At 60.7% G+C, this 12,745-nt stretch overlaps 1 protein-coding gene across 3 annotated transcripts; it reads right to left on the reverse strand.

Moving 5' to 3' along the window:
- Positions 1 to 4,417: 4,417 nt before the first annotated feature.
- On the reverse strand, positions 4,418 to 12,015 carry ARRB2 (arrestin beta 2). 3 transcript variants are annotated; one of them, XM_044248919.1, is made up of 16 exons: positions 11,922 to 11,999; positions 10,555 to 10,802; positions 9,179 to 9,209; positions 8,476 to 8,536; positions 8,320 to 8,364; positions 7,953 to 8,149; positions 7,599 to 7,658; positions 7,166 to 7,233; positions 6,893 to 7,028; positions 6,609 to 6,693; positions 6,339 to 6,411; positions 5,925 to 6,062; positions 5,106 to 5,189; positions 4,933 to 5,012; positions 4,771 to 4,825; positions 4,418 to 4,522 (listed from the first exon to the last, which is right to left on the reverse strand). In XM_044248919.1, the coding sequence occupies exons 2-16, from the start codon at positions 10,797 to 10,799 to the stop codon at positions 4,429 to 4,431; spliced, it is 1,452 nt and encodes a 483-aa protein (XP_044104854.1). In that variant the 5' UTR covers positions 10,800 to 10,802; positions 11,922 to 11,999; the 3' UTR covers positions 4,418 to 4,428. The 3 variants fall into 3 exon arrangements, with proteins under 3 accessions (XP_044104854.1, XP_044104853.1, XP_044104855.1); XM_044248918.1 differs by lacking the exon at positions 11,922 to 11,999 and adding an exon at positions 11,355 to 11,409; XM_044248920.1 differs by lacking the exon at positions 10,555 to 10,802 and having other exon boundaries at positions 11,922 to 12,015.
- Positions 12,016 to 12,745: the final 730 nt, after the last annotated feature.

The raw sequence follows: 12,745 nt of genomic DNA on the forward strand, positions 1-12,745 counted from the left end.
TCAAATAAATAAATAAAATCTTAAAAAAAAAAAAAAACAGAGATTAGGGGCACCTGGCTGGCTCAGTTAGAAGGGTGTGAGACTTGATCTCTGTGTAGTGAGTTTGAGCCCCGTGCTACTTAAATGAGTAAATAAATTTTTAAAAAACTAGAAGAAAAAAAAGAACTAAAAGAAAATGGGGATTAAATGAAAGTTTATTTCCTGAGTTGTTCCAATCTGGAATTCTCTTCTCCGGGTGTGCTAGGATGTGGGCTGAAAATGCAATGATTCAGCAACATAATTTTCCCCCCATAAAACAGCCCAGCGCGGCTAGTTCAGCATGCTCCACAGGTCATCTGGAGAGTTAGGGATGAACTCAGAGAATAAACAGATTCTTTAAATGACAGTGACTCAGGGAAGACAACCTGGTGCCGGAGGAGACAGATCATCGATAGACGGCACGAGGATGCTGGGTAACGTAGGCACGAACGTGTGAATGTTGGTTATTGATCTAACCTCCCCCGATACTATTCTCTCGGGAGTATGGGGCCCGTGGGGGTGTCGCACTGCTGGGGAGAGATGCAGAAGGGGGCTCAGTCTTCACGTCGAATGGTGGGACACCAGCGATGATGCTTAAGACGAAAGTCAGGAAGCAGCAAAGTGAGCACGCTGCTTGGAGGTCAATACCAGGAGAAACATCAAAGGATGTAAAAGCAGCTACCTCTGAGAAGGGAGCTGGTGAGCCATGGGGTATAAGCCTTGTGCTTCTATCTGATTCCTTATGCTCGGTGTGTCCATGACTTTGAAAATAGCGGGGCGCCTGGGTGGCTCAGTGGGTTAAAGCCTCTGCCTTCGGCTCAGGTCGTGATCCCAGGATCCTGGGATCGAGCCCCGCATCGGGCTCTCTGCTCAGCAAGGAGCCTGCTTCCTCCTCCCTCTCTCTCTGCCTGCCTCTCTGCCTACTTGTGATCTCTGTCTGTCAAATAAAATAAATAAAATCTTAAAAAAAAAAAAAGAAAAGAAAATAACAACGCGGGGCACGTGGTTGGCTCAGTGGGTTGAGCGTCTGCTTTCGGCTCAGGTCGTGATCCCAAAAGTCCTAGGATCGAGCCCCGCGTCTGCTCCATGGGAAGCCTGCTTCTCCCTCTCCCACTCGCCTTGCTTGTGTTCCCTCTCTCTCTGTCAGATAAATAAATGAATAGTCTTAAAAAAAAGAAAAGAAAAGAACGCACAAAAAGTGAAATGGTAGTGGGCGCCTGGGTGGCTCAGTGGGTTAAGCCGCTGCCTTCGGCTCAGGTCATGATCTCAGGGTCCTGGGATCGAGTCCCACATCGGGCTCCCTGCCGAGCAGAGAGCCTGCTTCCCTCTCTCCCTTTCTCTCTGCCTGCTTCTCCGTCTACTTGTGGTCTCTCTCTGTCAAATAAATAAATAAAATCTTTAAAAAAAAAAAGTGAAATGGTAGTGAGGAAATGAGTAGAGACTGACTTTATGTGGAAGAGACTGAAGTGTGGAAGAGGGTCTTCTCTGGTTTCCATCCCTCCTTGAGCAGAAGAGACTTGCGTGGATGTATGACGTACCGCGGATGGAGAACCGGCAGAGAGAGAGGCAGAGGTTGAAGAGAGGGGGTGGGGGGATGAGCTGGGGAGTCAGAGGAGGTGGGAGGGGAGCGACCTGGGCACCAAGGACAAGCTCTGAACAGGAGGCGGCTTTGGCTTGAGCTTGGTTGCATAGGGAATCGTCCCCATCGGTGTTTGTGGGTAGAGGCGGGAAGTTGCAGTCATCCGTCCCTGGCGCCCTCATCTCTGTGAAAATCAGAAGTCACTAGGAGCATGGGGGAAGATTTGCAAGGTGGTGAGGGAGGTGGCCAGGAAGTCAGAGAGGGACAGATGCTCATTGGGAACTGAGGGCCCAGCTGAGGTTAAAGACCATAGGTTGGCATTAGCCCCGGGCATGTACCCAGCGCCCGGTCTTGGCACCTACGATGTGTTAAAAATGACTTGCTGAGGGGCGGCTGGGTGGTTCAGTCGGTTAGGTGTTAGGTGTCTACCTCCGGCGCAGGTCATGATCCCAGGGTCCTGGGATGGAGCCCCGCATCAGGTTCCCTGCTCAGTGGGGCGTCTGCTTCCCCCTCTGCTTCTTCCCCTACTCACACTCACACTCTCCCTCTCTCTCAAATAAATAAATAAATAAATAAATAAAATCTTAAAAAAGAAGAAGAATTTGTCCTGCAGATCCAGTTCGTGTGTGCCCAAAAGACCTGTCTTCGGGGATAATGACTGCCCTGGTGTTTGCCTGCCTTCACGGCCCTCGGCAGGAGACGGGTAGAAATAAAGGCCACCCAGGGAGTGGAAAGTCACAGGGCTACTGAAAGAATAAGGAAGATCTGTAGGCGTTGCTGCAGAAGGGAAGGCACCACTAACGGGAAAAGCGTGGTAGAGACAGGAGGGCACATTGTGCTACTGTCTGTCCGGAATAAGGGGAAATGCACCTGGGCAGGTGTGACTGGATGAGAACAGCATCTTTGGTTTATTTGAACACTGTCTCGGGACGAATGGTCACGGGACTGGGGACAGTGGTGGCCCCTGGGAATGACAAACAGGAGGCTGGGGACCAGGGGCAGGAGGGAGCCTTCTTTCCACTGTTGATCGTACATGGTTTGGATCTTTTTTTCTCTACACCATGTGCATGTTTTGCTTTCTTAAAAACATTAACAACTTTATAAAAAGCTTAAAAAAAAAAAAAAAGACATCCGCTCTCAAAGCGTGTGCTCATTCAAGATCTAGAAGTGTGGATTCTTCCTGGGACCTGCGGGATCAGGACCCTGGAAGGTAGAGCCTGGGATGGTGTGTCTTTATCGCGCCTCCCCTCTTCCCTGGGGGTTGGGGGTGGGGAGTCCTGATTCACCTGAAAGCCTGCTGAGCTCTGGGCCGAGAGCTCAGAGGTCAGAGTGGGCTCTTGGGAATCAGGGGATGCTGGTGCTTCCTCTGTGTGGCGGGGGCCGGGCTGTGCGGGGTGGGCTGTACTGGGGAGCGGGGGGTGGCCAAGGGCACTGGCATTTTGGCAGCACTTAAGTCCGTGGGTAAATGGCGGTCTAATTAGATGTCAGGCTCCACAGACTGAAGGCCCGTAGGAGCGGCCCCCGGGCCCCATCTGGAACCACTTGGCCTTGCTGTCTCTGCCCCATTCCCACCTTCTCACATAGTGCTGCCATCGCCCAGAAGGTAGAAGGTTCCAGCCCGTTCCTCATTTGCCGGTTCTGTGCTCAAAGGTCCCTCCCTCCAGAGAGATCATTCCTAAACCCCAGGCTAGGTCAGCACTCCCCGAGGTCAGCACTCCTCGCCCTGGACTTCTCCTTTGGAGCATGGATACCGTCACGAGGTCACCAGGGAGTGACTTAATGGTGGCTTTGGTCACTGCGATGTCCTTCATGATGCCCGGCACGGAACGGGCACCCCAGGCACGGGCTGCTCACGGAGTGAATGATAAGCCTTACGAGACACAGGAGACAAAGGCTGGGTGACAGGAGTGGGAGTGGGTGCAGGAGGGTGGGCCTTGTCCGTGGAGGGTTGCTCCTGTCCTACAGCCCGGCATCCGGGAGTGCCTGACACACATCCGAGAAGCTGCAGGGGGATGTCACAGGTGAGACTCCCCCCCCGGCCCCACAGAATGTCGTGCGGCTTCTGTCCGGGGAAGCCCGTGGCCGGGCTCCCACCAAGCCCCAGGACTAGGTGGCCGGAGGCGAGCACCCAGCACACATGACCAGGTGGTGACGTGTGCCAGCGGCAAGGGGGAAGAGCCCGGCCCTACCCGGCTCCCGAGGCCCCCAGCCTATGGGGAAGTGAGCAGCTGTTTCCCCTGTGAATGTGACAGCTGACACTGCGGGTTCTGGGCTGAGCAATCGTGTTTCAGTGCCTCCATGGAGCGCAGGGCAGCCCAGCACTCGGACACCGACTGATGGCCTTGGGGCCCGGCGAGGAGGCTGGCTGGGTGCTCAGCCCCCTGCGGCCGGTCCCTGATGGCTCCGGTCTGCTCCTTCCACCCCCCACGGAAGACACAGACGCTCCTGCCTATGAAAAGGTTTAATTTCTTCTTTATGCTCAGAAACAGAGAAGTGGCCTTGCTCCCCCAAGAGGGTCTCCTCTCCCTGGAAAGGGAAGCTGTTACTGTGATGTGAGGTTGAACGCGGGGTTCCTTCTCCCCACTTCCCCGCTGTCTTTCCAGCCTCCTCTGCAGAATTTAGTCTGAACACAGCTTGCCGCCCACGGGGGTGGAGGGGGTGCGCAGCTGGAGTCCAAAACATCAGGCCCATGTTCCACGAGAGATGGGTCCAGTGTGTGCCTGGGGCAGCCGGCGCGGGAGGGGGGAGGGGAGGCATGGGTGGGGGGAGCTGCTGGGCAGAGGCGGGGAGGGCGGAGGCTGCCCCCCCCCCGCCCCCGCACCCACCCCCTCCTAGCAGAGCTGGTCCTCATAATCCTCCTCCTTCATCCCTTTTAGGCGGAGCCTGGCGAAGTCCTCAAACACAATGTCGTCGTCCGTGGCATAGCTTGACGGTGGAGGGGGGTGCAGTGAGGGCTCCAGGCCCTCTGCTCGGCCCCCCGCTCCCCTCCCAGACACAGGGGCGTCCGAGCGAAGGGGCTGGACCCATAGGCAAGGAGGCTACGCCATCTGGATTGGGTGTTTCGGCCCTCCCTCCCCAGGGAGGAGAAAAGCAGGGGTGAGGGCACCCTGGGGGGCTGCAGGGCTCTCTGGCCACAGAGGTCAGAGGTCGAAGGTGGGGGTGGAGTCTCTTACTTGGTATCAAATTCAATGAGGTTGGTGTCCACGGGTACACCTGTGTCCGGAGCAGCTGCAGGAGGAGAGGGGTAGGTGGGCAGGCGCCGGGGGGACCAGCGAGTCTCCCCTGGCCTTGCCTCTGGCCGCCTCGTGGGGGTGGGGGGCTTGGGGTGCGCTCACCTGTCTGGGGCCTGGGGAGGGTGATGTGGTCGTGGGGCTTGGGGTGCATGAGGACAAAAGGCAGCTCCACAGAGACGTCCCTGTGGGGGGGGGATGGGGGAGGTGGTGTGAGAGGCCCTCGCGGCCGCACCGGGAGGAGACCCCCGTGCCCCCCACATTCCCCGCACACTCACCCGCCACGAGACACCACCAGCTTCACCTTGACCCTGTAGGACACCAGGATGCCCAGCACCTCCTTGTTGGCACCCTCCTTCACGCTGCAACGAGGGGGACGAGCTCGGCCACAGCCCAGCCCTGTGGCTCCCACAAAGTTTGGGCGGGACCCCGTCCCGGCCGTGGCCTCCAGCAGTGTGGGCTGTGCTGTTCTCACACCAAGCACCCCGCGGCACCCCTCGGCACCGAACCCGCTTGCAGCTTAAAGTGTCCTTGTGACCTATCCTTGTGACCCGGCACCATCCAGCTCTCCGCCACCGTGACCGCATTCCACCCCCCCACCAGCTCATTCTGGCCTCTGGCTTGCCATGCGTGTTCACGCAGTGCTCTCCTCGCACCTGGGAGTCCTGGGGGAGGCCCGGCCCTGACTCAGTGACGGTGTGGCCATCGCCCAGAGGTGTGGTGGCCCCACACTCCCTCGTGCGTCCTTGCAGAGACAGGGCCTGGGCCACCGGACCCCTCTGCCCAGGATGCTCCTTGTGTGGCCAGTCACCGACTTACTCTGGGTCCCTCCTCAGAACTCACACCTGGGGGTGGGGGGCAGCCTCTTTAAAGGGCACACATGCCGCCCACCCTGACACGTCCCGGCCTCCTCTGCCTTGCTCCTTCTCCACACTCGTCACTAGACGGGTGGTACGTTTCGCCGTTGATCTGTCTGTCCTCCCCCTCTGGATTCTCTGGTCCCTTCTGAGCCCCGAGAGCACAGGGCGCCTGGGACAGAGCCTGAAGGAGCGCGTGAGCCTGGGCCATAGGAGCCCCGCCCCCGCCTCCCCGCTCACATGGTGCTGGAAGCCAGGTTGGTGTCCTCGTGTTTGAGCTTCCCATCCAGGGCCAGACCCCGCTTCTCCCGGTTGTCGCTGAGCAGCGGGGTGACAGTATACACCTTGCAGAACGTGGAACTGGGGGACACCTGGTCACTGGGGAGCAGGGACAGGAGACTGAGACTCTGGGGGGGCGGGCCGGGCGAGGTGGTTGCTCCCACCCCTGGGGGCTTCCCCCCCCACCAGCGCTGCCCTATTTGGGCCCATGGGTAATGGGGGCTGGGTTAGAGCTCAGCCCACTCCAGAAAGCGAGCTCAGAGCCACCTGCCGGGACAGAAGGCCCTTGTAGGTGGGGACGGTTCAGGGTGGGGACGGTCTCCCAGGGTTGTTCCTCTGCCCTAAGGTGCAGCCCCGGGGTGTTCTGTTACTCACTCTTGTTCAATCTGAGCCACAGGGCACTTGTACTGGGCAGTGCTGAAGAGGCAGATGTCGGCATACTGTCTCACTGCGGGGTGGGGTGAGGTCAGGCAGCCGTGCTTGGAGCGCAGGCTGCAGCCCCCCAGGCCCCCTGCCCCGGACCCCACGGGGCTGTGTCTCCTTCTGGGGCAGCCTCCCGCACTGGGGTATGTCCCTGCGCAGAAATCACACCACGTGGGCAGCAACTCCCACCCCCAAGACCCCCTCCTATCCCCCACCTCCTACCAGAGACTTTGATCTTCTTGATGGTCTTGGTGGAGTTGTTGGTGACGTGGACGTTGACATTGAGGGGCTCCCCGTGGTAGTAGAGCTTTCGGGAAGAGGGGGTCAAGTTAATGCGATCTGTTTGCACTGGTCCCATTATCAGCGTCCCCCCTGCCCCCACACAGACCCGTGACTTGGTCTCCTTCTAAACCAACACCCACACCCAGCTGTCCTGGCAGGTGGCTCCAGCCCTCCCCCCAGGGCCCTCTGCACTGGAGCCCCTGCATCCTGCCCCCGCACCCCACCTCCTTGTCCAGGGAGGCCTCAAGGTGCAGGGACCGGTCGGACATGAGGAAGTGGCGTGTGGTTTCTGCTGAAGGCTGGGGGCCGGGTTTCTCTGGGGCAAACTGCACCTTTCGGATCACCAGACGCACAGAGTTCCTGGGGGTGGGGAAGAGGGGCAGGGTGGGGAGCGAGTCCTCAGACACCCGGACCCCCAGCGCCGCCTCCCTGAGGCTTGGGGCTCCAAGGCGTGGGGAGGGGATGCTCACAGCATGGGGGGGGTTTGCTTCCCTCACCTTTTGTGGCTTTTCTCTTCTAATGATTTGGCACAGAAGGCGCGAATCTCAAAGTCTACCCCGCAGGCCTTGGGAGGAGAAAAGGTCACATCTTACACAAGGTCCCCGACACCACCACACCCTTCCTTCCCTCTTCCCTCGCCTCGGTCAGGGGTTCCTGCCCCATCGCGGTGTGTTGAGGAGTGTAGGGCCTGTGGCTTCGTCCTCTGCCTCCTGAAGCCCCCAGTACCTGGCAGCGCCTGGGTCCTGTCTGCAAGGTGAGCCCCTATACTCACCTGGGAGTGCCCAGAGTCACCCAGGAGCAGACAGACCACATTTCCACCGGGGACAAGTCCCACCCTGGCTTCTCCCTGACAGCCCCCCCTCGATGGGTGCCAGGCTCCTGCTGGAGTCCATTCTGTCCCCTGAACCCTCGGACCCATTCCCGCTGTACCTTCCCCGTGTCCTCGGGGCCTGGCTGCAGGGTGACGGAGCAGGGAAGGTTCTGGGGGATCTGTGGGGAGGCAAGGGGAGGCTTCGGTTCTTCCAGATCTTTCTCCCAATCCCCACTAAGAGGCTGGAGGAGGCGTCCCGATGGGTGAGAAGGGGAAGAAGGGAGGGGTCCCAAGGAGGAGACAGACACAAGAGTGACTGTGAAGGCGGGGTGGGGGGGGGCTGTCCAGGGTCTCTTCCTCACTGCTGATTCCAGATGTGCCAGGAGCAGGGGCCTCACCGTCCTCCCCCCCCCCCCCGCTCCGCAACTCAGTGGCAGCCCCCTTGCCCTGTAGAGGGTGGAGGGTGTCCTCACTGTGAAGAAGAAGGGGTGGGCGTGTGGGCCCAGCTTCCTGAGCAGCCGGTCCTGCAGGCGGGTGGGGGGCCGTGGGGGGTTGGGTGCCGGCGGGAAGGCCTGGTAGTTGGCGATGAACAGGTCTTTGCGGAAGGACAAGCCAAGCACATCCAGGTCCTCGCGGCCATAGCGGAAGGCGCAAGTGAGGGTCACAAACACTGCGGGGGCGGGGGGGCGGTTGGTGGTGGTGGTCAGGAGCCCACACCCACCCCCCGGCCCCAGCCCTCATCCCCAGCAGCAACCAACCTGCCTGAAACCGACTTCCCTCTTCCCACCCCACTGGGCCACCCCGACTTCCCCGAGGCGCCCCCTGCTCTCGGGCCAGTACCTTTGCGATCCTTCAAGTAGTCAGGGTCCACAAGCACCACGCCATCTGGGAAAGGGACACACAAACTCACTTCCTGTCAGAGCCTCCCCTCCATCTCTAGGCCCAGGAGCCTCTCCCTGTCTTGGGGGCCTGGTGCTGCTTTCTGGACACACTTACCTACGGGGTCCACTTTGTCCAGGTGGTCTACAAAGTCCCGCTTCCCCAAGTACACAGTGAGCTGCGGATACAGAAGGGGCACAGGGAGGATGGGGCAGGAGGGTGCGGGGCATGCAAGCCCCAGAGCGCTCATCCTGCCACTGGTCTTTCCCAGGCTGGGGTTAGCCCTGGGGTTCCTCCCAACAGGGTCAGAAGGGGAGAGCAGTGGGGTTTCCCAGGTTACCCAACCTTGAAGCTTTTTGCACCTTTGTCCACAAGTCAGACAAGCATGTGTGTGTGGGGAGTAGGCTTGGAGAGGACTCAGGGGGGCCCCCGCAGTCATTTAGAGAGCAGGGTGTGGTCTCACAGGCTCCTCTCCGGGGGCTCTGGGATACACAGGCCATAGCCTAGGGGCTGCTGACTATTCCCAGCCCAGGAACCCTGGGCCCACTCCCAAGAGGGGTACAGCCTAGGGCTCCTGGCTCCTCCCCCTTCCTCTAGCCTAGGGACCCGGACCTGTCCCCACCCAGGGACCTGTCCCCACCCAGCCCCGCCGCTGGCTGGGGTTGAGTGGCCTTTGCGGCAAGGGGCTTCGGGAAGGAAGGAAGTCAGCTCTTAGCTGTCACAGGAAGTGGGGAGCAGGGGTTGGGGATGGGCGAGGGGCAGGCTGGGCCTTGCAGGGGCCCAGAGCGGGTTGGGAGCAGAAGGAGCATGGGGGACTCACCTTGCAGTTGGGGCTCGACTTTTTGAAGACCCTAGCGAAATAGAAAGGGAAACCCCGCTGCCTCACACTGGGCAGCGGGGACCTCCCCACCCCGGCCCGAGAAGCTGAGCTCACCCGGGACTCTGCCTGCAGGCTCTGGGGCTCTGCCAGCTCTACCCCTCCCACTTCTTCCCAGGAGAAGGGCCACCACAGGGCCTGAATATTCCCCCCCCCCCCACTAGGTCCCCTCCTCCTAGGACAATGGCCCTTGGTTGCCACAGGAACTACCCAGGCTCTTTCCCAGAGCACTTGCCCCAGGGGGACCCGAATGAGCAGGCTGTAGGAGCCTCTGTCTAGGACCGAACCCTGTCCCTGACTTCTCTGGTACTCCAAAGACAGCTGGATTGCCCAGCAGGGCAACAGCCCTGGCTTTTGCACCTAGAATGGTTTCTATTTGTAGGCATTACTTTAGTGTGACCTGATTCCATTAACCTCCAACCGTTCACCATCCCTGATCTCAGCAGCCCCAAAGCCCATCTCCGGAGGTCGAGTTCAGCTATCACTTCCTTTGGGAAGCAGATCGAGCCCGGACCCTGGTTATTACTCTTGAGGGGGGGGCGGTGGGAGAGCTTGCACAGGCCCCGAGCCACACATCACCTGCCCCAGCAGGTCGCCTGTGATGGCCAGAGGCCGTATTCAGTTTGCGCCCCCAGCACGAGGCCAGCCAATTGCTAGAACCGCGATGCCCGCTGCTGTTGATCAGGAGAACGCCCCACGTTCAGCGCCATTTCAAGGGCTTTGCATGTGGAGGTCCCAGTGTTCCTAGTTTACAGGTGAGGGAGCCGAGGCACGGGGACCTGAAGGGTTTAGCCTAAGGCCCCATGGGGTGGAAACGGTGGGGCTCAGATGAACAGGCTCGGTCTGGCTCCGAGCCCATGCTCTCCCTCACTAAACTGGTATTCTCCCATCTCTGCAATCCCCACTAAGGGTTGAATTGCAAGGGATTTGCTCCCCCGAGCTGAAACAATCTAACCCCAGACTCTGCCCACTGCTGTGGGTGTAGTAGGTATCCGGTGACCCCCTGGGCTCCGGCCACTTTCGGGTCTGACTTTCCTCATCTCCATGCGCTGTCTCAGCAGCAAGCCCTGGGAAGGGTCTTCGGCAAGTAGAAACAGAAGTCCCGCAGACTGGCCCATCCTTCCTCCAGCAATAACCCCCGCCCTGGTTTTGCTCTAACAACCTCACTTGCCACTTCTCCCCAGAAGGTCAGGCTGTCCAAAGGCCATAAGGCAAAGGGTACGGTGGCCCCCGGTGTCCCCATCCAATAAAGGAGAGTAAACACTGGTAGGGTGGCAGCTAGAACAAGTATCCACTCTAAGGACGGATAGCTAAGGCACCTTCCAGTCCCCTCGTCTTTGCTTCTAGTTTTCCTCTTTGTCCCAGGGCTTCCTCCTATTAGGATGAAGCCACCGATGGTGGTTGTGGGGTAACAGCCCCCAAGTGTCCGCAGGGCCACCTGCCCTTGAGAGCCGAGGCTGGGGAGCAGCAGCACTTGTACACCGAGGCCGACCAAGGAGGCAGACTGTGGGGGTGCCCAGAGGTGCCCATCGAGGAGGCCAGCGACAGCAGATGTTCTCTCCATTTCCTGTGGCCCAGAATTAGACGGAGGTGGCGGGGATTGTGCCAAGTCAGCAGTCCCTCTCTGGTCCATCCATCCTCCTCCCGGAACCACATAACGGAAATTGGGGGCCTCCCTCAAGTCAGTGACTTCCCCTTTCTTTGGGGGTGTTTGAGCCCTAATCCAGGGCACCAGTCCTCCCTCTGATCATCTCTCTGATACTACTAGATGGGGTGCTCAGAAGCCTGGGTTCTCATCCTCTGCGGGCAGGGAGTGGTGGGGCTGAGATGATGATGTTTTTCAGCCAAGTGATGTCTGAGGACCCGGGCCCCATTCCTGGTCCCTCCTGGATAGAGGCATAAGGCCCCAATCTTTTCCTCTTCTGCTCCGGCTCCCCAGGGACCTGGGCATTCACCCACTATCCCCTTGGGGGGTGTTGGCCCACAACAGGAAGTGGATTTTGCTAGAGACCAAAAAAGAGAACTCGGGGTATCAGTGGAAGGAAGGCGCCTCGACGATTGCACAGAAAACATCCGGGGAGTGGATGGCGTGCCCAGGGCAGATACTGCCTTCCCTCACCTCCGGGAATAAAAGTAAGGCCCAGAAGCGGGGAGGGTCATCACGCACTCTACTCCCCCAAGATGAAGCTGTTGCTCCTAGCAACCTGGGGGAAGGCAGAAGTTTGGAAGCAAAGCCACCTGGCCCTTGGGACAGCCCGACTGCCTGCGGTTTACCTGACAGGCGGCTCTCCAGCAGCTCGGCACGAGCCTTGGGGGGGGGGGAATCCCCTCCCGGCATCCGGACCTCCCATACCCAACCCCTCAGGGCCAGCCACCTGCTCCTCCTTCCTCCGCCCCTGCATCGCTGCCTGCACCGGAGAACCCAGTCGTCCGGCCCCCACATCCCTGCGAGAACCCAGACGCCAGGCTCCTGATCGCCTTCAGCCCTCGGTTTCTGCAAGGGCCCTGGCATGCGTCCCCCTCATTATCCTCGAGGACCCAGGCGCGCGGCCCCAGATGGCTGCCCCCCCAGGGACCCAAGAGTCCGGCCCCCGGGTTCTCTCGCCGGTGTCCTTGTCCGGGGACCGTCCCGGCACCCGCCCCGAGCCGCCGCCCACGTCCCGCCGCGTGGCCCCACCTCCCTTACCTGGTGCCCGGTTTCTCCCCCATGGTGCGCGCGTCCGCAGCCCGCTGCCCGCCCGGTTCGCGGCTCGCTCGCAGCCTCCCAGCCTGCTGCCAGGTCCCCGCTCCTCCCCGAGCCACTGCGCACGCGCGCCCGCCGCTCTTTCTCCTCTCCCCCGCCCCTCCGGCTCCCCTGCGCTCCTGGGGAATCGGACCCAGCTGCGTCAGCCCGGACAGCGCGCGCCGCGGCGCCGCCCGCCCTCTGGGCGCAGACCGCGCGGTGATTGGCTCCGCCCCCGCGCCCGCCCCTCCGCGGCCCCGCCCCGCCCCGCCGCTCCGGGGGCGGGGGAGGGGATGGGTGGGCTGGTCAATCCTGCGCGCGGTCCCCCGTCCCCCCCCTCGGCCCGCCCATCTCCCCGCCCCTCCGCGCCCCGGTAGGAACCGATTGGGCTCCCCGGCAAGAAGGTGCCCGCCTGCCCGGAGGGGAGAGCTCTGTGATTGGCTTCCTGCGCCCAGGGCGCCGCGGGGGTCCCCTCCCCTTTGTTTGCTTTCGCCGCCGCGGTGGAGGCAAGGGAGGCGGCGGGGGCGGCGGAGCGAGCTCCAGCACCGTCTGGGAGGAAGGAGGAGGGGACGCGCACGTGGGTGAGCGCTTCCACATGCGTGATGCTTTGCTTCAGGGCGCGCCGCGCTCCCCAGTGCTCGAAGCCTTCTTCCGCCCGCCCTCTCGCCGCTTTACTGCGCTGTGTCAGCTCCCTCTGGCGTCTGTCTTTCCTCTTCCACCGGGTTACCTCTTCCACCGGGTTACCGGGTAGTCTCCGACTACCCGTCCCTTCCTGTCGTCTGATCGCG

Source organism: Neovison vison, chromosome 5 (genome assembly GCF_020171115.1).
Source record: "Neovison vison isolate M4711 chromosome 5, ASM_NN_V1, whole genome shotgun sequence".
In the NCBI taxonomy this organism is placed as follows: domain Eukaryota; kingdom Metazoa; phylum Chordata; class Mammalia; order Carnivora; family Mustelidae; genus Neogale; species Neogale vison.